The 25206-nt window shown below is 31.1% G+C and overlaps 1 protein-coding gene and 1 pseudogene across 1 annotated transcript; one reads left to right on the forward strand and one right to left on the reverse strand.

The window, feature by feature from the left end:
• Positions 1-234: 234 nt before the first annotated feature.
• On the reverse strand, positions 235-3708 carry LOC120273789 (annotated as a pseudogene).
• Positions 3709-12547: 8839 nt separating this feature from the next.
• LOC120274021 (flowering-promoting factor 1-like protein 1) lies at positions 12548-13321 on the forward strand. Its single transcript, XM_039280765.1, is given in 2 exon segments — positions 12548-12880; positions 12882-13321. Coding segments are annotated over 2 exon segments (324 nt in total). The 5' UTR covers positions 12548-12676; the 3' UTR covers positions 13002-13321.
• The last annotated feature ends 11885 nt before the right edge of the window (positions 13322-25206 follow it).

Genomic DNA, 25206 nt, shown 5'->3' on the forward strand with positions numbered 1-25206 from the left:
CACGTATTGCTGCTTATCATTTGAACTTCTTTGTACGTTTGCATACTGGTGAGGATTAATTTAAATGATCAGGCCACACCCGGCGAGAGGTTATAAGGGATTAAACTAGAAGAAATATTAAATTGCTCGGCCTAAAGGTTGTATTTGTGATGCCAGCTTTTCTTAAGCAAAAAAGGTAAACCAAAGAGAATCTATAAGTGGGTACTGCAGCACCAGCCAGCAAAAGCTCAAAGTTTAGTTGTTCAAATTCTCTACCGCACGCCCACCTGTGACTACAACAATGTATTCCCAAATCAGGTCGCTCACTATCCCGGGATGTAAGATTTAACCACCTTGATTTTCCAAAGGTTTCTGTAAAAAATTTAAAATAAAAAGTGATCAGTGTCACTGATTTTAGTTTGTCAAATACCAGCGGTTATGTGTCATTTGAGTCAATAATACTGGAAAGACGTGTCCCAAAGAGGTCTTTCTTCAAACATTTTCATCCTCCTAGGAATTCCTGTTATTAGAATATTGAACCATTTAAAATGAAGCCTACAATATAAATAATCTGTAAAATTAACTTCTTCAGCAACTTAGGAAAAGGAAGAGAGCTCTCCTGATAATTGATTTCATCCCAAAGAAGGCATGAAAGAACAACCTAAGATTAGAGAAATGAATATGATATCATGAACAATTTTGTGAACTGAGAGACATCATAAAGATAAGACAATGAGGGAAGACCTTTGAAATGCTAAAACCACAGTGATTAATGGATAAATATATGATACACATGCAAACAACCATATCAATTTTAAAAAGACAGAATTAAATTTACTTATATAATTTGTAAATGTCGGAACCAAAAAACACAATTCGATCAACCCAGTAATATGGTGAACGACAAACAGACCTTCATTGAAGGTTGAGAGGTCAACCCAGAGATTGGCAGTACCGTGATCAGACTTGTATCTTTTGAGAAAGACATGAAATGGGAATGACGGGACCTGATGGTCATCATGCAAGGATTCGTGGGCCAGTATAACGAACGGTAGACAGAGTATTTCCAGCATATATTGGCCTATAGTTATTTGATCAAAATGAGCAACGATCAACCCATAATGATTCAGGATGTTAAACAGGAACATAAGAACACATCAGGCTACATCTCTTTACGCAAACAATGGGGAGTGCTTAGAAAGCATAGGATACATATCAAACCAGAGAAATATTCATGGTATCAACTACGCGATCCACAGACATTCACAGATGCTGGTTTGTTGTCCTATCAAGCAATGGGCATCAACCATCAAAATGAGAACTATATATTCCATTAGATTAACATAATAACATTATCATTATGTATATGAGTGGTACTGTAAGTAAGAAAAAATTATAGAGAGATGTTACTCAATATGTTAATTTCAACATATACAAGCATAGAAAGAAAATTGTTCAGATGTCAAAAGAAGTGAGTTTTTCTACATATATATATATATATATATATAGAGAGAGAGAGAGAGAGAGAGAGAGAGAGAGAGACATTCACTGGCAAATTGAACATGCCCGTCTCAGATTGCAATAGATCATTATGCAATGCACTTAAAACTGCCAGCAATAGTTCATTATAACAACAACCAAACTCTTCAAATATCAAATGAAAACCCAATGAGAACAAGGAGGAGGAATCAGAAGGAACCTCACAAATAATCGTGGTTCAGATATCTCAACAACATCTGTAACAGGTGAAACATCCAAAAGAGCCGCAGCTCTTGGAAGTATATTTTTGCCAAATGAACTTGAAGAAGCCATTATATATGAGTAGCCATCCTTCTGCTGGACCAACTGGATAAGTTTGGCCCATGTTTCAGCTAATGGATGCTTCAGTATGTCTGCCTCAGCGACAAGAACCTGCAGTAAATGGATTGTAGTCTCAAAATTACATGACAAGAAATGAAATAAATGCAGGCGCAAAACATCAAGAACAATTTTCTATGCTTAAACAAACTTCCTACCTCTTGGTAAAGATGAAGAAATATCGCGACATTATCAACTATTTACTAATAATAGTCATGAATGGTAAACACAAGAAACGAGTATCCTAGCAAACATAAATGGCTCACAAATTGATAATAGCCAACCTGAGAAATCAAAGGATGGCATGATGCAGCATGTGACACAGCTTCCTGAAGACTTGGACCAGAGCCAGCCAAGAGAACAGTTATAGATTTTTCTTTATTAACAAACCCTGCAGCTTCAACTGCACTTAGTGATGATGGTTTTACCAATCCACCTTCATGTTCAGCTAAAACCAATGTGCTCATCTAGAAAAGACATTGTGGATAAATAAAAAATGGATTATTAACTATGCTGAATAAGAAAAAAAAATCAAAGGACATGAATCATGTCCTTATTGTTCTAATCAGGCAAAAGATTGTGGTGCAACCAATAACTGAGAGTGTAGATTGTAACTTGATGAGAAAGGATTTTGATTTGTTAACATAGTCAGGAAAAAAACATACTTAATACCAACCAGAAAAAAGATGATGTGAAACAACTGGTACACATCAAAAGCAAGTGTTCAAACTCATGTAAAAGCCAAAATAGATGAACATATTAGGGGGATTTGAGCTAGTTTTTTTAATTTAATCTTCCCTTTTATCATATCTTTCAAAGCTTCAAAGTTGGTTCTGCATCAAATATTTTGTATATCTAGTAGTTAGTAATTAATAGGAAATTTCAGATGTAGCTAAATTCATCTCTGCTAAGAAGGTAGAATTCAGACTCTGGACCCAATCCAAGATGAAAATTAATTTAATTCGACATCCACATTGCAAAACCATGTTTAATTCAGGTCATGTTATTGGTTAACAACTCACAATGTTCACCCACATGATTTAATAATATTTGTCCTTTTCTTTAAATCAACAGGGTTTAGCAACATAATCACAGATCATATTCATGAGGACAACATCCACACATGCAGCCCTATAAATGCCTCTTATCCTCAACAAATAAACCCTAACAGGCATACTCATCTCCTGCAGTCATCCTTTAAAGTGAAACACACAATAAAATTTTTCTCATAAACCTCCTTAATTGATGATCAACTACATCATCTCTTGCTCAAAAGTGATCTAAGATTTGAATATAGTGAGCATTTAACCAATATTACACACTGATCCATCTGCTATTCTCCATGAATTTTTCCATATTCTAATGACAGCAAACATTTGCTATTCTCTTGCCTATCAATCTTAATCAAGACATCATTCAGAATCAGTGGTAAAGGGTGACCATTGCCAATTTCAAGGTTACAAATAAAATACTTATCAATCAAAAACCTAATGCATGGACAAATTGATTGCTAATTTACAAATTCAGAAGCAAATCAAAAGCAGTAACATCAATTGCCACTTGATTCATCAAGTTCCAACAAAAGAAATTGATTTCAAACTCCACAATCTGAAAATAATTTGAAAAGATCAAGAATTTAAGGAAAACACAAAAATTGGGAAACTCAATGAGATAAAAGAGCGTCCAAAGATTGAAAAATTTGAAATCAAGGGAACATGGGAAAGAAGAACTCACGAATCTCGAAACTAAGGTTGAAAAAGAAGGGATCGATCGGTTTCTCAAAGCTCTGGACATCAAAGCGGACGCCATTGATGGACCTCTGCGCTCTATGGACGAAGTTCAGGCGAGTGTTTGGCCTGTTGCGAGCTTGGACATTTTTAGATAGACCACTATATTTTTTTAATTACGAAAAGGCCCTCTGCATCAATTAATTAAAAAACAGGGGGTTTTTCGCATATTAATCGAAAAATATTAAAGGGAAAATTATTTTTTACCCCTACAGCTTTCAAACTTCCCAGATAGCCCCTCTCGACTCGAATTTGCCATACAACCCTTCCTTTTTGTTTCACTTCAAATTTTCCCTGCGTACTCATTATGTCCAGACTCATTTAATTAAATTCCATCTTTACTCCTTTGCAATAGTGGAAAAACACATCATCTTTTTGAAAATTGTATTTTTCACCATCAAATCACCCGCTCCTTCTTTTTAAACATGGAAGACCTTGAGCCTTACTGCAGTGCATCTCTAGTGAGCTTTCGATCGCTTTTCACGCCGCCTGCATACATATGGATTCTTTGGATTTGCTTTCTAGTTTGGCGGAGAGTAGGGTGGGGAAAGGGCTAAAGCAGCTCGGCTCGACCTTGAAAGAGGAAGAGACCGCGATGATCGATATACTCGACGTGGGGATGTCTCTGTGCTTTGGAGAACCGAAGAAATCGATGGCGAGGAGGATGAGGAGGGTGAGAGGTATGAGGTGTTTTGTAAGAGAGGAAGGAAGAGAGCTGAGATGGAGGACCCGATTTGGGGCCTATGTCGATCCCTTGGAGATTTTGAATTGGTACATGTGTGTCTTTTTTTAATTCCTATTCATCCGATTTATGTCCATTTTTTGTATGGATAAATTTGAAATTATTGAATGTTTACCATGGGGCTGATTGTTGGGAGCATCGTTAGCTAAACACAAATCCAGGATAATTAAACGGAAACAAGGTAATTTAAACAAAAATAATTACTATTAAACAGAAACCAAGATTATTAAACAGAAACGTGTTAACTTAAAGCAGGAAAACAAAGATAACTTAAAACCAAAAACTATCGTAAAATGTAAAAAATGTATTCATAAATAGAAACCAAAAACTATTAAACACAAACTAGTGAAACTAATCGATACGCATTAACATATATATTGTAAAACTATTGAAACCCAACAAATTAAAAAGTAAAGACATTTAACAATGTGCTTTTAACGTAATTAGATAAATATAAACGAGTAAACTTAAACAGTGACCGAGACTGTTACACTGAAACGTGTTAAATTAAAAAGGAAACGTGATTGATGATGTGAAACAAGATAACTTAAACAAAAACAACTATTGTTAAACGTAAAAACATAAAATTTATCTTTATATTTAATTTACTTCTTCAACTTCTAACAACTCATATTCAAATTACATTTCATTAAATCATATTTTTAAAATAAAGATAATTTTGAAACCCGAACAAGGATTAATTAAGAATTAGAGAGGATTTGAGGGGGATAATAATTTTTAAATTTAAAGGGAAATATTGATAGAAATTTGTATGATTTAAAGGATTACGGTAAAATAGTCTAAAGTTTATAGAACAAAAATTAATTGAGAATTAGAGAGGATTTGAGGGGTAATATGCAAATAATCGAATAAATTAGATGATCATTTAATACTAAAGAAACGAGAGAGAGAGAGAGAGAGAGAGAGAGAGAGAGGGAGGTTGTGAACAAGAATTAATTGAGAATTAGAGAGGATTTGAGGGGTAATATGCAAATGAGCATTTAATCCTTCGCTTTGCAAAGCTGGGAGGCGAAAAAGTCGCATCATTTCTCAAGTCACCATTCAACTCGAGCTCGGGAGAGATTGATCCATATATCTATGAAAAAGGTAACTCTTTTACGTCCCGATTCCCTAAAGTTCTTATTCTTGTGTTTTCTATTTTTGTTTAATTGATTTGGTGATGGCTTTGTATTTGACTTTGAAGATCGAATCTTTGTTGGATCATTTTATTGATTTGTTAGTAATTTTGGTTGTTTGATTTTTGGCTAGAATCGATTCAATGGTTATTGTTGCTTCCCATGTGATCGCTTTTACGTGATCTATGTTAGCAATGGACGAGCAGCGTTAGCTAAAAACACAAACCCGGATCGATAAATGGAAACAAGGTAATTTAAACAAAAAAAAACAACTGTTGTTAAACAAAAACCAAGACTATTAAACGAAAACGTGTTAACTTAAACATAAACCAGGATTGATAAACGGAAACAAGATAGTTAAACGTAAAAAAGTGTATTCGTAAACAGCAACCCAAAACTATTAAACAGAAACTACTAAACTTAATCAGATACGCATTAACATATAAGGTAAAACTATAACACAAATTCTTAATGATTTATCAGAAACCCAGATGACCCATCAACATTGAACAATGACTTGAAATCGTAATCCATCGAAGGGTGGTCCTTCTTCCATTCCATTGTTGGAGCATGTGACTGAATAGGAATCCATAGTTTCTAAAGCAAGAAGGAAGATCAGAAACTAGAAAAAGAAAGAAGCTTACCAACATGAGAAGGAAGTTAAGTTGACAGTGGAGGTCCAAGATCAGTATTGAAAAGCCAAAGAATGCATCCAAGACTCCCAGAAGAAGGAGAAAAGAAATGAGAGGAGAGCAAAGTTCACCCTTATCACGCTCGAGGAACGATAACATAGGTACTACGAAGCTTGCTTCTAGTAACTATTTTCTCCATAACATCGAGATCTTTGGGGATCAAATGCTTGGAGAACAAGGAAAGAAGTGCAGTGTCCTCTCTCTGCAAGTAGATAAAAGGTCGAAGAGAGAAAAAGTTTCGCCAATAAAGATGACTAATACTAAAAACTTGTTTACTTTCCTGTTTTATCTTCTCAAGTGCCAAAGTGGTTACATGATGGGACATGATGGTCATTTCTCAAGACTATATAGTGGTTGTCCACAACTCCCAAGCAAGGGTAATATTGTCCATAGAAAAATTTTAATTGATTCCGCTTTCTATCCGTTAGATGCATAATGGGTTGAAAAGTCAGTTGAGGAAAAAAGACGGGTTTTTTGAGGATACTAAAAGTTAGGAGGGGTAATTGTCCATAAAGAAAATTGTTAAGGGGTTTTTGGCAATTACCACAATATTAAAACATCTCTATGCCAAAAACATCGGGTAAATTTTTTAGTAGGTCACTAAATTTTGACTCATTTTCATTTTGATCATCGAACTTCAATTTGTATCAATTTGATCACTCAATTTTAATTTGATTTCAGTGGGTAGTAAATCATGGGATTCCAACCCGGAAACGAATGATGTCATTTCTTTTTCAATAACATGTAGACTATCTCTAATAGACTTAAAAATGTGGTCATGGAAGACTAATTCGGATTTTCGCATAACCATATAATCAATCGGGGAGTTAAAATCATTGATTTATCGCCAGGTGAAATCAAATTAAAGTTTAGTGATTAAATTGATACAAATTGAAGTTCGGTGATCAAAGTGAAAATGAGCCAAAGTTTAATGATCTAGTAAAAAATTTACCCCAAAAACATCCCCACTATTCGCGCTCAGGTGGGCAGTATATATATATTTTTTTAAATGATTTTTAAATTCAAATAAAGCATAGGCCACAATAAATTTTTAAAACTTTTAAAATCTAAACGTTGCATGATTGCATCTTACGGCTATTTTTTTTAATTTCTTTTAATTTTTTAATTTTTAAATTAAAAAATTTTATATCTCTATAAATACACCTATATTCTCAAATAAAATTTGTATTCTTCTCTACTTCCTCATCTTTAAATTTTTAACTATATTATAAAAAAAAAAATATTCCTCCATCTTCCCGAGTTTCAAAATTTTTAAATAATTTTCAAAAATTTTCATATTCTTTATTTCTACCAAATGAGTAAAATTTTTAAAATTATTCTCAAAATTTACAAAATTATCCTGCGTCACAAAATTGTTTTCCACTTTTATCCAAATGTTCAAATTTAGATTATATATATATATATATATATTATGTTAGTAACACAGCATTGGGTTACACCTTTATAACATAATTAATTTTATTTAATTATTTATTTAGTGAGAAAAGATTAGATGAAATCATATTTATCATGCCCCGTAGATTTTATCTGTAATTTTTAAAATATGTTTTTAATTTTTTTAAATAATTTTAGTTATTTTAAGAGGATTATAATCACTTACATAATATATTATTTAATTATTTTATTAATAATATTTAAGATTTTATTAAATAAATATGTTTTAATGAAATATATAATGTAAATAGTTAAAAAGATGAATGAAATGGTTGTGGGTTCCATTTTATAGTATAATAGGTTAATGGGTTGATGTGGTGGGATGAATATCAACTCTATGATAATATAGTATAACTCATTGAATAGTCCTTCTACTTTCTTACATTTACCGTTTCAGTCCTTTCATTTTAAATTGTAACAATTTAATCCCTTTGCTATTTTAATTGGAGTTTGTTAATCCACTTCTTGAGGGTATAGGTTTTAAAGTTTAGGAGACTGATATGATTCAATTAAAATAATAGAAGAATTAAAAATTTACAATTTAAAATAGAAAGACCAAAGTGGTAAGTTTGGCAAAGTAGAGATACTATTTATAGAATTATACCAAAAATACTTATACCACATTGAGAAGAATAGTATCTTATGATGATGACCTCGGGTATTGGCACCGAATCTCTTACGTAAAGTATTCATTTTAAAGAGAACCTAAGATTGAACTCCAAATATATTAACACTACACATATACATGTTTTTGACTTTGCTTAAATGTGAGGTGCTTGGCACCTATCTATTAATAAAGAAGAAAAAGAAGGAGGACGGTATCTCTTTCCATTCCCTCCTGCAACATTAGTTTGAGATGAGTAGTTTATCCAATTTTTTTTAATGTATTTGTGACTTTTTTTTCAGTTTTATTTACTCATATTCTTAGTATTAATATATATTTTTTTTTTATTAAAACAACCTAATTCTTAAACTTTGGGACAAATTACCATGCAATTTTTTAAAAAAAATTAAAGGATAAAAAAAAAAGTCATTTATCTATTTATTAATTTTTGAATAAAAAGAATAAACTACATAGATAAAAATAAAAATCGATAACATAAAAAAAATTATTTTTTTAAAAATTGTGGATAAGCCACAAGTGGTATCTGAACACTCCTCAACTTCTTAATAAGGAGGAGAAAGAAATAATAGTATTTTTAATTTCATTGTTATTTGTTTGGATTTCCGCAGCTAAGGGCTTTATTCATCAATTCCTCAGTGATTTTCTTCAGAACATCAAGCACTCCTTTGATTTCTTAAGCGCTAGTTCGGTAGATTAGGCCACCACCACGTCTCAGCGGCAGCCTCAAAAGTGATTCATTTCATATCGATTGAGTAGACCTCTATTGTCTTTCGGTGGATTTTGTCAACTCAGCTGCGTCTTTTTCCTTGTTTTCTCAGTTTTGTGTGTGGTTCTTAGGTGTGCATTACTTCTGATGATGCTCTCCTAATCTTTGCTTGTTCTTTGTTTGTTTTTTATTTCATTTATATTTTTGGGTCTTTTTTTTTGTACTTTCTTTATAGTTTGTTCTGGAATCTGTTTAGTTTTGTACTTATTTTCTTCCGGTTTAATAAATCTGTAGTTTATCCATTTTTATATATAAAAATATATGTAACTATCCTGCATCGTAGGTGCTTTGGAATCAGCGTAATTGAGCTATGGTGGAATCACACAGTGGTAGTCCCTATCTTTTTCACTTTGTCATTTTACACTCTATTCTCATTTAGACTTAATCCCTCACTTTTTGGATAAGAGTCTGATCAATGTCAGTATATACTTTGAACATACTAAATTACTAATGCTCATATATTCTGTTTTAATCATATAAAAATAAAGAATTTGTATTATTTCACTTTGCGATATATATGATGATTATTATGGATGAATTGTGTAGTGCATTAATTATTTTGATGATTAGAATAGTCTTGGGGGATTTGATTGCGATTATTCGACGAGTAGGATGGAAAGAAGCTTTAAATCAAGTAGGAGGGACTAAAGGCAGAAACTGACATAATACTGAGCGACTAACATGGGTATTCTACCATTAAACTATAATTACACTATTATCAAAAGATGAGAAAATATCTTCAAATCTAAATTTTCGAGCATCTTGGAGTTTCCAATTGCCAAGTCTATGATGCATTTAGCATCGGTAATCGAGGTTTAAATCTCCGTGTATACCGTTCAATAACTTACAAATTTAGCTGAAAATCTAAAAAAATTTGAAATCTCAAATTTTAAGAAAACCTTAGGACAAGAAAGATTATGCTATGTTGAAAATTGTTAGGTTAAAAATTAAATAAAGTGATGGCTGCTCAGTTTGCTTAAAATTATTTTATCAAAACAAAAATTTAAAACTATGTTTACATAGGTCCTAGGTTAATTAATATAAATTTGGTTGATTTATTTCAACTGGGAATGTGGCATGACCCTATTTCTCATTTGGTGCAATTTGATTGTCTAAATTAGAATACACGAATGGATCATTAAGCTTGATCCTTCCCTCCACTACCACCACAAAATCCACCAAAAAATAAAAGAGAAAATTAAAAAAAAGCAAAATTTTGCGGTTTCATAGATTTACAAAACAAGAACATCGATTTTTTTTTTTTAATTTGGTTTCTTCATTAAAAAAAAAAATCTATTAATGATGTTAATTTTTCTTTATTTGGCAAGAACACAATTATTATTTTATTTAAAAATCTGCTCATGCGACATGATTTTATATATGAATTCATTTAGTCTTTGGGATAAACCATGTATTCTCTAAATGAATTTAGAAAAAAAAAATTTGTTCCAATTTTGCAAATCAAATTTGTGAAACCACAAGATTTTTTTTTAAAAAAATTTTTAAGATAAAATTCTCATAATTTAAATAATGACGTAGGTATACCGTGACTTTTTGGATTGAGTTAAACAGTCACAAACTGCAACAACATAGCTGAAAATTCATATTAAAAGTTTGAATTGACATGGAATTTATAAGAAAATGCTTCAGACATTCATGATCTCTACATTTACTTATTAATGCATGCATGCATGCAAAGCATTTTTTTTACTTGTATATTTTTTTTATTTAAAAGAGAAGACAATAAGAATCAGTATATGAAACATACATTTACACATTTCTATATTTTTAGAATAAAGTTGTGACTAAACTAATGTACATTCCTTTTCGTTGTTCACATTCTATTCCCCAACTTTAGCTTTACCAAAAAATTACATGTTAGGCATAAACACAACCCAAGAGATGATAACTTTTTGAATTTAAAAATAGTAAAAAAAAAAATTAGAAAAGAAGCTAGCATCGTGTAAAATGATTCCAATGCTTAAATTTCCAAATAGATTGGGATTTTTCCTTGTTTAAGGTGTGTTAATGGAGAATAAATTCACCAAAAAAGAGAACCGTTAGGAATATGGTTGTCTTAATTATGTGTTCAATTATTTAAACAGGAAAAAGACAAAAAACACTCTCAACTTTCCTGGTGCATTAGTATCTTGTTTCTTCTCTAGTATCTCTACTTTAATTCATAGACACTAATATAGGAATATTTGTTAGGAGAGAAGATTAATTGTATATATATATGAGAGAATGCCTTCTTTTCCTTCTCTATATTCTCAAGCCATGCATGAATATTATTGTTTATTTATTTATTTATTTATCTTATATTTTAAATAATTTTACTGATTTTACATCAAAACATGAAATATAGAAAACCGGTTAAGTTGTATTTGCAAGTAAGCTAGCAATGCGTCTATACACGTACACCTTTAGTTATCTTTCTTTGTTGGTTGATGATTTACCCAAAGAGAAAGAAAAAGAAATAAATTAATTTTTAATTTTACTAAACTTGTATTTGGTTTATCATTATTGATACAATTAATTAGCTTTAGAATAAGTTCTCTAAGATAAACTACACGTGTACGCGTGTAATGTTGCATAAAAATGAACATAAAGTAGGTTTTCATGCATAACAAGTCTAAAATTAATGCAAAAGTCAAAGAAAGTTAGGCAGTAAATGTCCTTCTTTAGAGTAAAGGATGCATATTAAAACACCCCAAAAACAAATCTAAGAAACCTATGGGCATATATCTATTCCAATGTCCTACAAAACTACAAATTTAATAAGCCATTCTTTTTAGAGTGCAAGCTATATAAAGTGTACTAATAAACAAAAGCCCTTTCCACAAAGTAATGCACATTAAGCATCTTGAGGAAATGCATTAATTCTAAATGTTATCAAGAAGAAAAAACTACACCAATTATCAAGTATAAACAAGTTTTACATATAAGATATATATATATATATATAAGATAAGAAAATAAAAGAAAGACAACCTCTTGATTTTAACTGATCATTACTTAAGATCTATGATATCTTTTCTTATAATAAAACTTCTTATCATCATTCTCACTTAGAGAAGAATAATAATAAACTTCTAATATATCATCTTTTTTTGGTGCATTTGGGGATTACTACCTCAACTTCATTCTTCATCAAGGTGATAATAATGCATGCATACAAACCCATTTTATTTCCAAAGCAAACATTTATATAAAAGAAATAAAGAAAAAAACCAAGTTGATCATTCCTTAAACCCTAATACATATATAGTAGACCAAACTTAACATCTTTTCTAACAAAACCCTACTTATCATCATTCTTACAAAACAAATTACAAAGAGAACAAAAAAAATAGACTTATAAACACATCATCTTTGTTTGGTACATGTGTGGAGTACTACTTCACCTTTATTCTTCACCAAGGTGATAATAATATATACACCCCCATTGTCTCCAAAGCAAACATAAGAATCTTTTAGTCTCTTCTTTATCATACCTATATATGTATACACCCATGAACTCCCTTCCTTACAACTTACCATCATCTTCTTAAACAATATATCCTTTTTTCTTTCTTTCTTTCTTTCTTTCTAGATATATAACTTGGATACAGAAAACAAGTTAAGGAAGCTTTTAGCCATGTCAGGAGTATGGTTGTTTAGGAATGGGGTGGTGAAGTTGGTGGAAAACCCTGCAAATGAACAATCATCAACAGCACGTAAGAAGGTTTTGCTCCACACTCCAAGCAATGAAGTGATAACTTCTTATGAATCTCTTGAAGGAAAGTTATTAAGCCTTGGTTGGGAGAGGTATTATGATGACCCTGATCTTCTTCAATTCCACAAAAAGATCCTCTGTGGACCTCATCTCCTTCCCAAAAGATTTCAGAAGGTTTAAGTCCATGCATATGTATGATATTGTTGTCAAGAACAGGGAGACTTTTAGGGTTATTGATATGCAGTAATTAGGTTGGGTTTCTTCATATCTTATGCACGGATGCATGCATGCATGCATGCATGCATGCCTGTTTGTTTGGTGACGTACGTGCTAACAAAGTATATATATATATAGTTAGGGTTTGAAGATTTGATTTGTTGTAGTACTAGTCTGAAAGGTGTGTTTTGTATTGTATGCATGGTTTTGTGTGTATGTGTGCATGTGTGTTGCAAGTGATTGCAATATTATTATGGGACTCTTTAAATTAAGCAATGAATGAATGTATTATATGCTAGTTAGGTCTTGTATTGATCTGATCAAGAAATTAAAGTGTTGACTCATTAATTAGAGGTTTTTGTTTGAGATTGTATTTGGAAATTTCATAATGCTTTCCAAAAGACAAATGTTCGGTTTTGTAGTGTTTCCATTTGTGGCATTTGTATGTTAATTGAGATTAAAAAAATATAATAATTTATGAGTATGTTGGAAACAACTACAACTAGAACTATATTTATTAAGCCAAAAAGGAATAATTAAAAGTTTTTGAAAGATATATTTATGAATAAAAATAAAAATATATTAAAGATGTTGATACTAAAAAGTTTTTATAGTGAAAAGTGGAAAGTTATAAAAATAGATAGTCTGGGTAGTTTCTAATCATTTTTCCTAACATACGTAGAGGACGTGTTCTTCCACATGATTTAATGAAGAGAAATTATGTTAAATTTTTTCATGAAGATGATTAACCTTTATTTATTTTTACTTATTTGCGATTGTGCTATACTAATTAATTCATTCAAAATATTTTAGTAGAACAATTATAAAAAAAAGTATTTACTAAAGAGAAAAATTCGCGGAATAAACTCAATAAAAGTTTCTTTTTAATTATCCAAGCTCATTGATCTCTTGGTAAATTTGAATGGATATCAATTAATAATATTTCTTATAGTATATATTTTTTTTTATCTCATCAAGCAATATTTTAGATGACCATAGAGTTACCAACAACACAAACAATACCATTAATTGATTACAAACATATTCTTTTCTTATCAAACGGTACCATTCATTAAGAAGTAAAAGGGAACAAAGCATCTAAATTTAATTTTAGTTAAAGAATTAAGCACATGAATGAAGAAGAGCAAAAGACAAGTCACACTTCATGAGGAAGAGAGAATAAACAACTGCTACAAAAATAATTAAATACCTTTATTTGATTGCATGCATGCAGATGTAGCACTTCTCTTTCACAAGATGCTCCAAAACTCTACACCATGCTTTGAAGATTCCACCACATCTGCAATCCCAAACAAAGCACAATATTAAAGAACTAATTATTAATTAGCCCTTAATATATAATTGACTTAAATAATATCATTTTAATGAATAATTAATCAGCTGGAGAGCATACATGGTGCTTTATGTACATATATATGAGAATATATGTTTTTTTAATAGAGCATTGGTATATTAGATTAATATGGAGGAAATTTTCTTCTGAATTAATTTTGTAATCTATTCTCAATTTGTTAATAGTTGATGCAATGTTAGTTTTGTAAATTAAAACATCTTATATTTATCAATTTTTATGGTATAAATTTTATATATGTTCATTTTCTATAACAAACCATCACTTATTTTTAAGTCACATTAGCAATATCTGAATGAAAAAAGCTGATGACCGTTTTCAATTAGACTTGATTTGCCCAATCGAAAATAATAGAGAGATCAAATTAGTAATTTTTGTAATATAAAGATTAAAAAAGGCATAGTGACTCTAATACAATGATTATAATTGATTTAACTCTAATCTCTGGCTCATTTGATATTTATTGGTCAATGAATTACTGTAAAAGCTCAACGAGTTATTGTGTCTGCCTTGAGTTGTCAAACTTTTTTTTTTTTTTTGTTATAAAATTCTCAAACTAAGAAAAAGTAGGTTTTGTGGCTGGGCTGGGCCCAGCCCAATCCCTAAGCCCACCAGTGCGTGATTCGTGATAGATGGATGATATTCGTACTCTCAAGGTAAATTTTTTTTTTTACAAACAAATCATGTGTCAGGAGCAGTGTATGAAAATTTTCTAAATATATCACGTGCTCATATTTTATATATCATTGGCAATAGTATTAAAGACCCTACACCAGGAATCCAGTATTAATTAGACTTAAGGTAATTGGTGTAATGTTTCTTATTTTAGTAAAATTGTTCCATTGATTTATTCATGGTTTTTCTCTGATTTTAGTTTTTTCTTCAAATAAATGTTTATTTTCATTACTTTCAATTTATATTTTTTTTAAGGATTTCCATTGTTATTGATTTGAATGCGTTTGTCAAGCTTCCTCAAAAACTTGTTTGTATTAAAACTATGCTTTTTTTTATTTTTTTTGGTTTGCTTATAGCTTGAATTCAACAAATATTAAACCACAAATCATGAGTCCATAATCAATCATCAAACACTTACATTTTGATTTGAGGAATTTATTAATTTATTTATTTTTAGCTTTCCCTTGTTGGTTTTTGATCGTAGAGTTCAGCTAGGCTCTAACAGCACACCCATTACTGCTAAATGTTGAATCTTTTCTAGAATGTTTATTAAGAAAAGAAATAGTGGCATGGAAAGAGGCAGTGGCGGCATTTTGAGTGTGGATTATTATTCAGTTAAAACCAAACTATTGGGATTCACTCAATTTCATTAAGTTATTTTCTCAATTTGGTTTTATTAGGGTTTTTTTTCTGTATTTTATTTTTTTATTTATACTATATTTTTTTACAAAATGGATAAATCATATTTATTAGGGAGAAAAAAAGTACATTATAAAAAATAGCATACAAAATAAGTAGCTAATAAAAAGGGACAAATACAAAGGTCTACTAATTAAGGAGCTGTTTGTTTGCAAGGTTTGGACTGGGAATGGATTGGGAATGAATTAGGAATGGGCCCAATGCAGTGTTTGGTTACAATGCATGGGAATGTGGGAGGTTTCTTTGGGGAATGAGATAAGGGGAGAAGGTTGATTACCATTCAGCACAATTGGTTGAGAATGCCCAATCCGGATGGTGAAATATCCGTTTTACCCTTGGCTTTAAAACTTTTTCCATCCAACTTTTGTCCTTCTCCTTTCCTCTTCCTTTGGTCCGTGAGAGAAACCACCGCCGCTGTCGGGATGTGCTAGAAATCCGTCCGCCAACCGCGTGATCTTCAAGGTTTGCATTTTTCTAAGTTTGAATTGTTAGTATTTGCACTTTTCTTTGATGGATACTAGTTAGTATCTTCAAGCTTGTCCTGTTCGTTTCTCCTTGTTTGGATCTTCAGTATTCTAGATCTTTTCTCTTCTTCTTGTTCTTCTTCTTGTTCTTTATTTCTTCTTTCTTATCTTCTGAAATTTCTTCATGTTTGATTTGCAAATCTTATCATCTAAATAAATTTTTAAAAATGGCTATAAAAAAAATGGCTATCATTTTCTCAGAAGGAACAAGCTAAGCTGAATAAAAAGGCTAGTTTACTCTTTAAAGAAAATAAAGCACCACTCACTTTCCAAAATAAATGTTGCATTGATCACTTGAGTTACATGTCAAAACACACGCACGCACACACATATATAACTTAGTTAAGGATGAAAATAAAAACTTTTATTTGAAAAAAAAACTTAGTTACCAATTTATTATTGTTATGACACATTTCACATTTAGTTTATTATGTCTTAATAATCAATATGAATGATTATATTCATTATTATCATGCTCTCCACTGGATATATGAAAATGGTTTTTAATACATATTGAGAACGCTAAACTAAATAATAATGATAACATATTAAAAATAAATTAATACTATAAAAATACAACAACAATAATAATAAAAAAATTAAATTAATTCTAAAAATAATAAAAAAATAAAATGATAACATGGTAACAAAACAAACTAATATTAATAATGAAGATTGGTTGTAAAATTAATTATAAAAAAATAATTATAATAATAATGACAACATATTACAAATAAAAATAAGATTATTGATCAATATATTTATTTATTTAATATTTACTCTACAAGGGCATAAAAGACATTTTCCACATATTTTTTTTATTTACTTTTCCCATTCCCAATGAATTACTCTCCCATACCTTTCAACCAAACACGCTTTTCATTTCATTCCTAATCCATCCCCTTATTCTCATTCACTATCTCATTCATATCTCATTCCTCCTCAACTCTATTCCTCGCAGAAACAACACGCACTAAGTGTTGAGCAAACAAGTCCATTGACCCACACAAAAACAAAATAGTAGCTCCTTATATATATATTTAAATATATATATATATATATAGAGAGAGAGAGAGAGAGAGAGAGAGAGAGAGAGATCCCTAAGAGAGCCGAGAGCTACAAGTACTGATGCACAGTTGGCCAACACTAACACTAGTCCATGAAGGGCCGGGTCACTTGGCTCATCCCTCTTGAGGTCTGCAAACTCCTTGTTTCTCTGGACTATATTGACGGATTCCTTCACTTTATGCTAGAATTTTAGTTATTTAGATTCGGCAAGAGATTTAAAAATATTACTTGACTGAATTAATTGGGTAGAATGACCCTTATATGCTGGCTGACTTGTTTATTTTTATGATAAAATGTGACTTTGGATTTGTAAGATACTTTTAGATATTATTTGGGGATTTATTTATTATTTATTTAATTTTGATAATATGGACAAGCCACTCACCACACAAATTTTTATTAATAATTCTCAACTTTGAGAGTCAAAACCTTAATTTCCTGCATGAGAATCAAATGTTTAACCGTTAAACAATTATAACGATAGCTTTATTTTATAATTATTGCTGAGATATTTTATATGATTTGGATTTTCGATTTATCAATTGTCACGCTCCCGAACCCTGCTCGTGCACTCCAAAGCAGATCCTGACAAACTGGCCGCACCCTACATGTGCCGAGATCCAAGAGGCAAGGCCTCAAAACCCGATTCTCAAAATGGTGAGTTATTAAACTCCCCGGTCTCGATTAAACAATGACATGAGATGACAACCCGAAAGTAAGTACCCACTAAAAAAATATCGGGATCATAAAAGTTTCAAAATTTCAAAACTCAAACAAGTATAATAAAATACAAGTTTATCAGAATAAAATTCAGAAAATAAGTTTTTCAATAAAAACATAATCCGATAAAAAGTCAAGCATATATGTCCCACAAATAACTATTGCTAAAAACAAAATGTCGAGAGTCATATGTTTATCGCCGCTGACTCGAGCCGTAATATGAGAGCTCATAAGTTTACCCTCCATGACCCTGGAGCCGTAATTATCGTAGCTCGTTATTTTTCACCGACGGAATAATGGGAAACTATAGTTTTTATTTCACATATACATGTCGACACGGTCAATGTTTAACCCCCAATGATAGGGTTATTGCAAAGTTAGTTGGGGACTACAAGTTGCTATGTCAAAATACATAATGTTCAAATATTTATCAGAACAGAATACATAAATTTGATGATCCCGTTTTCAGATAAAAATAATTCTAATTCATTTCCAAAACTAAATACTTACATACGAATTTCAAATGATAAATAAATAAGTAATTCAAAATATAATTCAAAAATAATAAGCATTTTTCTCAAAAATTTTAGAAATTCAAAAAGACTAGAATTTTCAACTATATACATATAATAGGATTTATATGTGGGATACTTACCTGTCTAACGACCAAATTTTGAATTCACACCAATCGAGTTTTTTTTCAGAAAGTCCTATATTTGGGAAATGACCTATCAGAATTACAAACAAAACAAATTCTAAAACCCACAAGAATGCAAAAAACATTCGAAGCTACAAAAGTCGTGACTAATAACTAATTCTTCTTAAGATTGAAATTAGCATAGCTTTGCGAATTCTAACCCAAATCAGAAAATTCAAACTACTGAAAAAACTAGACATCTACATCTATAACATAACCAAATCTCACAAAGATTTGAGAACTGTACAATTTAAGCGATCACTTTTAAAAATCATAAATATGCAAACCAACAATTTCGACATGTCTCTTCCAATAAAGATATCTCACAACATATAACTTCAAATAAGGTCAAAATTTAAGATCATATAATTAACTCAAAATTGAACAACTTACTATTAAACGTGAGTCTTGATTTAATATCTAAGATCCTCAAATTCTCTGATCAAAATTCATACTTCCTACAGAAATGCCATTGAGCACCACTATAGAAATCTGATCATATCTCACAATTTACAGTGGTAAAAATTCTAAAATTTGACAAAGGAAAAGATAACATCATCTTATACAACTTTCTTATATAAGTAAATCTAATCAGACTCTACAATCATGAAATAAATTAATAAATTCTCAAGGGCTGCACAAAAAAGCTGTCCATGTCACTTGAGTTTAAAGCCTATAATTTACAGGATACTACTCCGAAAATTTTGAAATTTGGAAGATACAAAGCTAACATCAAACTCTACAAGTTTATTATTTTACTCTCCTCCAAATTATGCCTTTAAGACCTCTAAAATCGAAAATGAGTTTCTGCCATTATCAAAAACGAAATCTGAAACCTATCAAATTAATCTCAAACTCCTCAAGCGAGAAGTTAACCTTACCCATCCATCACTAATATCCGACATTAACATATCAAGATCTAGAAAAATAACAATAATAATTGTACAATATTTTCAAAGATCCGAGGAAGAGGGTTCTTACCTCAACAATAACAGTGAATCAATCAAACCCGCCGTGACGGCGAGATCCTTCTCTTTTCCTCGTTGCCGACACCACTCGCAATAGGGAGAGAAAGCTGAGACTAGGTCTTTCTCTTTTCCTAACGGCCATCTAAAAAGAAAGGAACCGAAGATGTGTCTAGGGTTTTGAAACTGAAAACAAAATCAACGGCTAGGATTAAAAGATAATACCAATAGCTAGGATTTAATTAAGGGGTGGGGCTCACACCAATAGTGAGTGAACAATATTTAACAAATGGCACTAAAATTGCATATAGACATAATAAGAAATAAAACATTTTTTTAACTAAAACAACTGAATTATTTGGTTAATTTGAAACATTTGGTTATTTCAATTATAACAATTTTTTGACAATGTTTTTTAAGTTTATACATTTTTTTTTTAGAAAACTTTAGTGAAGCGCAATAGGTGAATTTCATGTAGTTCACCATTGAATTTCTAATACTTGTCCTGAGATGAATAATTTAATGAAAAGAGTAAAAACATTATGAAAAATTATTATATTTTAATATATTTTTTCGGACATGTGTTAGAAATTCAATGGATGTAACACTACCCTACACCTCATCTGACTCGCACCTAAATATAGGGTGCAGGGAGAGGGCGGCGGTCACGTGCGCCGCCAACCCCTGCTCTCACTCCCTCTCTCTCTCATAATCTATTTTGCTTATTTTTATCTCTCTATTTTTTTATTTTTATTTTTAAAAATACCTCCAACCCCTTTGGTTCCCTTGATTTTGACTTTTTGGATTTTGATATTTTGAAAGCATTCTCTCTTTTTATTTTTTATTTTTTGGAAGTATCCTCTCTCTCTCTATTTATTTTATTTTTTAAAATATCCCTCTCTCTCTAGGGGTTTTTGTTTTTATTTTTTAAAAATTATTTTTAACAAATTAATATCTATCCTCTAAAACATAATAATTTTTAAAAATATTTACAATGTTTTTTTTATTTAACCTAATAATATTTTATAAATTATTTTATTCAATATATTTTAAAAAAAGTTTTTACAAATTACTTTATATAATATATAAAATTATATTTTTAGTAGAGTATTTTAAAATTTATTGTTTGACACTTATTTTTATAAATTAAATTATATATTAACATTAAGTAAATTTAAAAAAATATAAAAAATTTATTAATTGATTTTCTTTTCTTTTGTAATTCGCCTCTACATTATAGTTTCTAACTCCGCCACTGGCTAAATAAACCTTATTCTTTTTTATTGAATAGGGAGAACCCACCAATTGTATACTTCTACCAACACGTTTTACAATCAAATTAGTATGTTGATAGAGACCAAATAAATATTTATAGATTAAAACTATTCTTTTAGTTAATGATACGTTGTTTTTTAAATCAGTATTTTAAAAAAATTAATTGCCGACAATATTTATTTAAATAATTAGATAAAGATTGTTGGGAAAACCACAACCTAACTTCAGGTGTTCCATTGTAGGTATTGGGACAACCTAGTAACTTAAGATAACCTCCAACGAGACACACCACATGGTTAACTGGTATGATTAAGTTTACTTGGCGTATATGTAGGGAAACTTGCATTTATACCTAAACACTAAAGTTATATTTACATCTATAAGCTTGTAAATAATAGCATTGTCTGTGACCCTTGCAAAGCTTATATATATATATATATATATCCGCGTTGTGGCTTGGATGAGATATCTAAGTATCCATTTATATTATATGCAAAAGCAAGAGGGTCATTTGCCACAATTTTTGTTTTTATTTTCACATATATATGCTAGCTTGGGCAGCGTTTGATTCCTGTGATAGATTGGGAATCACTCTTGTGTGAATCCATGATTTTATTTGGATGTTCATGAATGGGAGTGGAAGAGAAGCGAGAAAAGAGTGGATGAGAAATAAAATATTGATGATTGGCGTATAGATAACTTGGCATGTGCGTATACGGAGAAGTTCGATGCAAGAGTATTTAGATAATTTGGTAGGCGACGGGATTTTATAGTTCGACCAGGTCCATTTGATGGGAAACGGGTCAAGGAACACAAGTAAGAGTTTGTGTCCCACAAACTCGTGAGTCATACCAAAATTTCGCCAAATTTCATCGTTTAAGCCTAGAAAACTCTAATTCGCCATTTTTAGTAATAATTGATTTCGTTATATCTTAGGCTAGAAATCTCTGATTTGTAAGCCGTTTGTGGCAATAGTATTTATTTTTTTAATCCTTTTATTTCTTGCTGATATTTGAGAATTTACCATTTTTGGTAAATTTTCAAATTATCTCTTTTCTTAGTGTTATTTTTATTCGATTATTTATTGTAAGCCTACGGGCAAGAGAAAATCAGTTTTGTGATTATCATTTTTATTGAGTAATAAGATTTTACTCTTCCTCAATTCCTGGCTATCTTTGATCTATAGGTGTTGGATATACCGCTGCTGCATCAAATATCCTAGATGGGATCCCAATCCTTTCAAAAATGGAAAGACTACTCACTCTTTAGAGTTGAAATGATGAAATTATCCCTAATATATAATCTAAAACAAAAGTAAGCATTTCAGCCCAAGATTTGGAGCAACATAGTGAAATCACGAAGTTGAAAACAGTTAATTTTAATAATAAATAATAATTAAAATGAGATATTTAGTTTAAATATTTAATTATAATAAGTAGAACAATATTATTTAAAATATTTTATAATTAAATAATATTTATCATTTAACTTAAATCTATATTTTATATATAATATTATTTACTTACATATGTAATATGTATAAAAATAATTTTACCATATTTTTTTTCTTTATTTTTTTTCATTCATAATGAACTAGCCTCTCATATATCTCCAATCAAATATATTCTTGATTTATATTTTTATTTCATTTTGGCTCATTTTCATTCCTATTTAACTCCTCCAAATTCCCATTTCCGTAGTAAATGCTCCTTCACATACATACAAAAATATGAGGATTTCAAGATATTCACACAAATATATTAATATGGGAGTTTATATGCAATTTTTAACATTTTGACCAACCCTAGTATAGCGAAATATTTCCATTCAGAATTGTTGAGAAACAGGGCGTTATTGACCAGTCAAATGGTGATTTCAGAGATGAATTGTATATGGGTGAAGAAACCCATGTCTTGATGAAGGATATTGACTAGTCAAAGGTAGGACACATAGGTGGAGATGATGAGATTAATGAAAGCCACGTGGAGGAGTCTAGAGAGCTGATGAATGTAGCACCCAATCACAAAGGACGTGTGTCCGCGAGGCGTAGATGGGTGAATCGTGCATACGAGAATTTCGTTATGGCTTAATGATTCGGGTGAGCAGTGATATATATAAAAGGAGGGAAGGGTCCGGAAGGAAGAACAATTGAAGTCTTGGAAAGGGATTTGGCCTAGTTCTCAGCTGGGATAGGATTGCTCTCATTAGAGAGGATTTCTCATGGAGTTCTATATCTTTTGATGTTGTTTGTAAGGATTTCTTTTACTGTTGTTGATTTCAATTGGTGAATCAATGTTTCCTTGATTAGTAGTAGCTGTGGATGAACTACTGCTTAATTAGATGAATTTGTTGATGTCTTTCTTGATGTTTGATTGTCATTTGATGCTTGAATGCATAATATGAACTGTGATTCAGCAGAGTTCATTGATATTTGTGTGAAATTCAGTGATCAAGCTTGTGAATCATGAAAGAAATTTAAATCTGTTAACTGATTGGAGTGAAAACTCTGATAGATCTCTAGCCCAATGATAAGAAGTTTGAATCTTTCTCACATGGTAAATAATGTATATAATATATTAAAAAAAAAAACAAACATTCTAGGGGCATACATGCCAATGCCAATATATATGTCATGAAAGCATACAACTTGAGAGTATAATTTATAGTATGCCAATCAATTTAGCTTCTACTAAGATAGTTTTCTTTTGTAATAGAAGCATGATTCATTTTGGTTACCTTTTATATATTAAAATAAATTCATTGAGTTGAATATCACCAGTGTTGAATTGGTTGGACAATGGATTATCAAATGCTAGCAGGAATGAAGGAGGTGTTAGTAAAATAAACTTGTATTATGTCTATGCTTAATAGCTTGTCTTGAGATGTGTTTTCTAAATCATGTGGTGTATGTTAAGTTGGTTGTCTTGAGATATGTGTTTTTTGATCAAGTACTTGTAAACTTATAAAGTGTTTGTAAAGTTAACAGTAAGGATGAGAATGATGGAATGTGTGTGATTGCTGCCCTCTTTTCTATCTGCAGAACATTGTGACCTTCTTCATCAACATAGATGCAGAACTTCATCAATTCCTCTTCTCCTTTGTTGGCAGATCTGTAGATGCAACCGAAGCTTGGTTTGTTCAAGAGGATACACTAAATCTGGTGCACTCTATGCCTTAATTGCTTCTTGTTCTATATTTTAATTGACACTTGGTTTCATCCAAGGTGAGAACAAGTTAGAGTTATTATTAGTAAGCTTTGTGTACATCCGAGATAAGTTGTGTTCTTCTCTCAACAAAGTGGTATCGAGAGATGCTAATGATTGTGCTCGATTTTTCTTCTTCGATCTCGGATTATCGAGACCCGGCCCCTAATTTCTTCTAATCGTGGGCTCATTTGTGTAAGTCAGTAGTCGTGAGTCGTGGAGTCGGGTGGAGGTGTGAAGATCCATAAAGCTGATTCATCATTTGATAAGGGAGAAGGTGATTGGATTTGTGAGGAAGGTCTTGAAGGAGTTCATCTTTTCCAGAAATCATGAACAACATGTTTCCATTTCAGTTTCCTAAACTCACAAAGGAGAATTATGAGAATTGGTGTATTAGAATGAAGGCATTGTTGGGATCACAAGATGTTTGGGATATAGTTGAGAAGGGCTATGAGCAACCTGCAAATGAAGAAGGATTGACAGCTGCTCAAAAGGATGCACTTCAGAAGGCAAAAAAGAAAGATCAGCAAGCGCTTACCCTCATTCATATGTGTTTAGATGAGGGTATGTTTGAAAAGGTTGCTTCAGCAATAAGTGCAAAAGATGCATGTGAGATCCTACGAAATTCCTTCAGAGGGAAAGATAAGGTGATTAAAGTGCTGCTGCAAGCTTTGAGGGGTGACTATGAATCTCTTAAAATGAAGGAGCCAGAAACAATTGAAGAATATATCAATAGTGTCCTAGTAGTTGTCAACCAATTAAAAAGGTATGGAGAGACTATACAAGATGTTCAAATGGTTGAAAAGATTCTTTGCTCATTGACCGCAAAATTTGATTATATAGTGACAGCTATTGAAGAATCCAAAGATTTGGATTCAATGACTGTAGATCAATTGTTGGGTTCTTTACAGGCACGTGAAGAAAGACTGAAGAAAAGAGAAAATACTGTTGTTCATGCTCTGCAAGCAAATCTAAATTTGAGAGAAAAGGGGGACTCACAACAACAATTGCCTGAAGGTCATGGTGGAAGACGAGGAA

This window comes from Dioscorea cayenensis, chromosome 12, assembly GCF_009730915.1.
Source record: "Dioscorea cayenensis subsp. rotundata cultivar TDr96_F1 chromosome 12, TDr96_F1_v2_PseudoChromosome.rev07_lg8_w22 25.fasta, whole genome shotgun sequence".
In the NCBI taxonomy this organism is placed as follows: domain Eukaryota; kingdom Viridiplantae; phylum Streptophyta; class Magnoliopsida; order Dioscoreales; family Dioscoreaceae; genus Dioscorea; species Dioscorea cayenensis.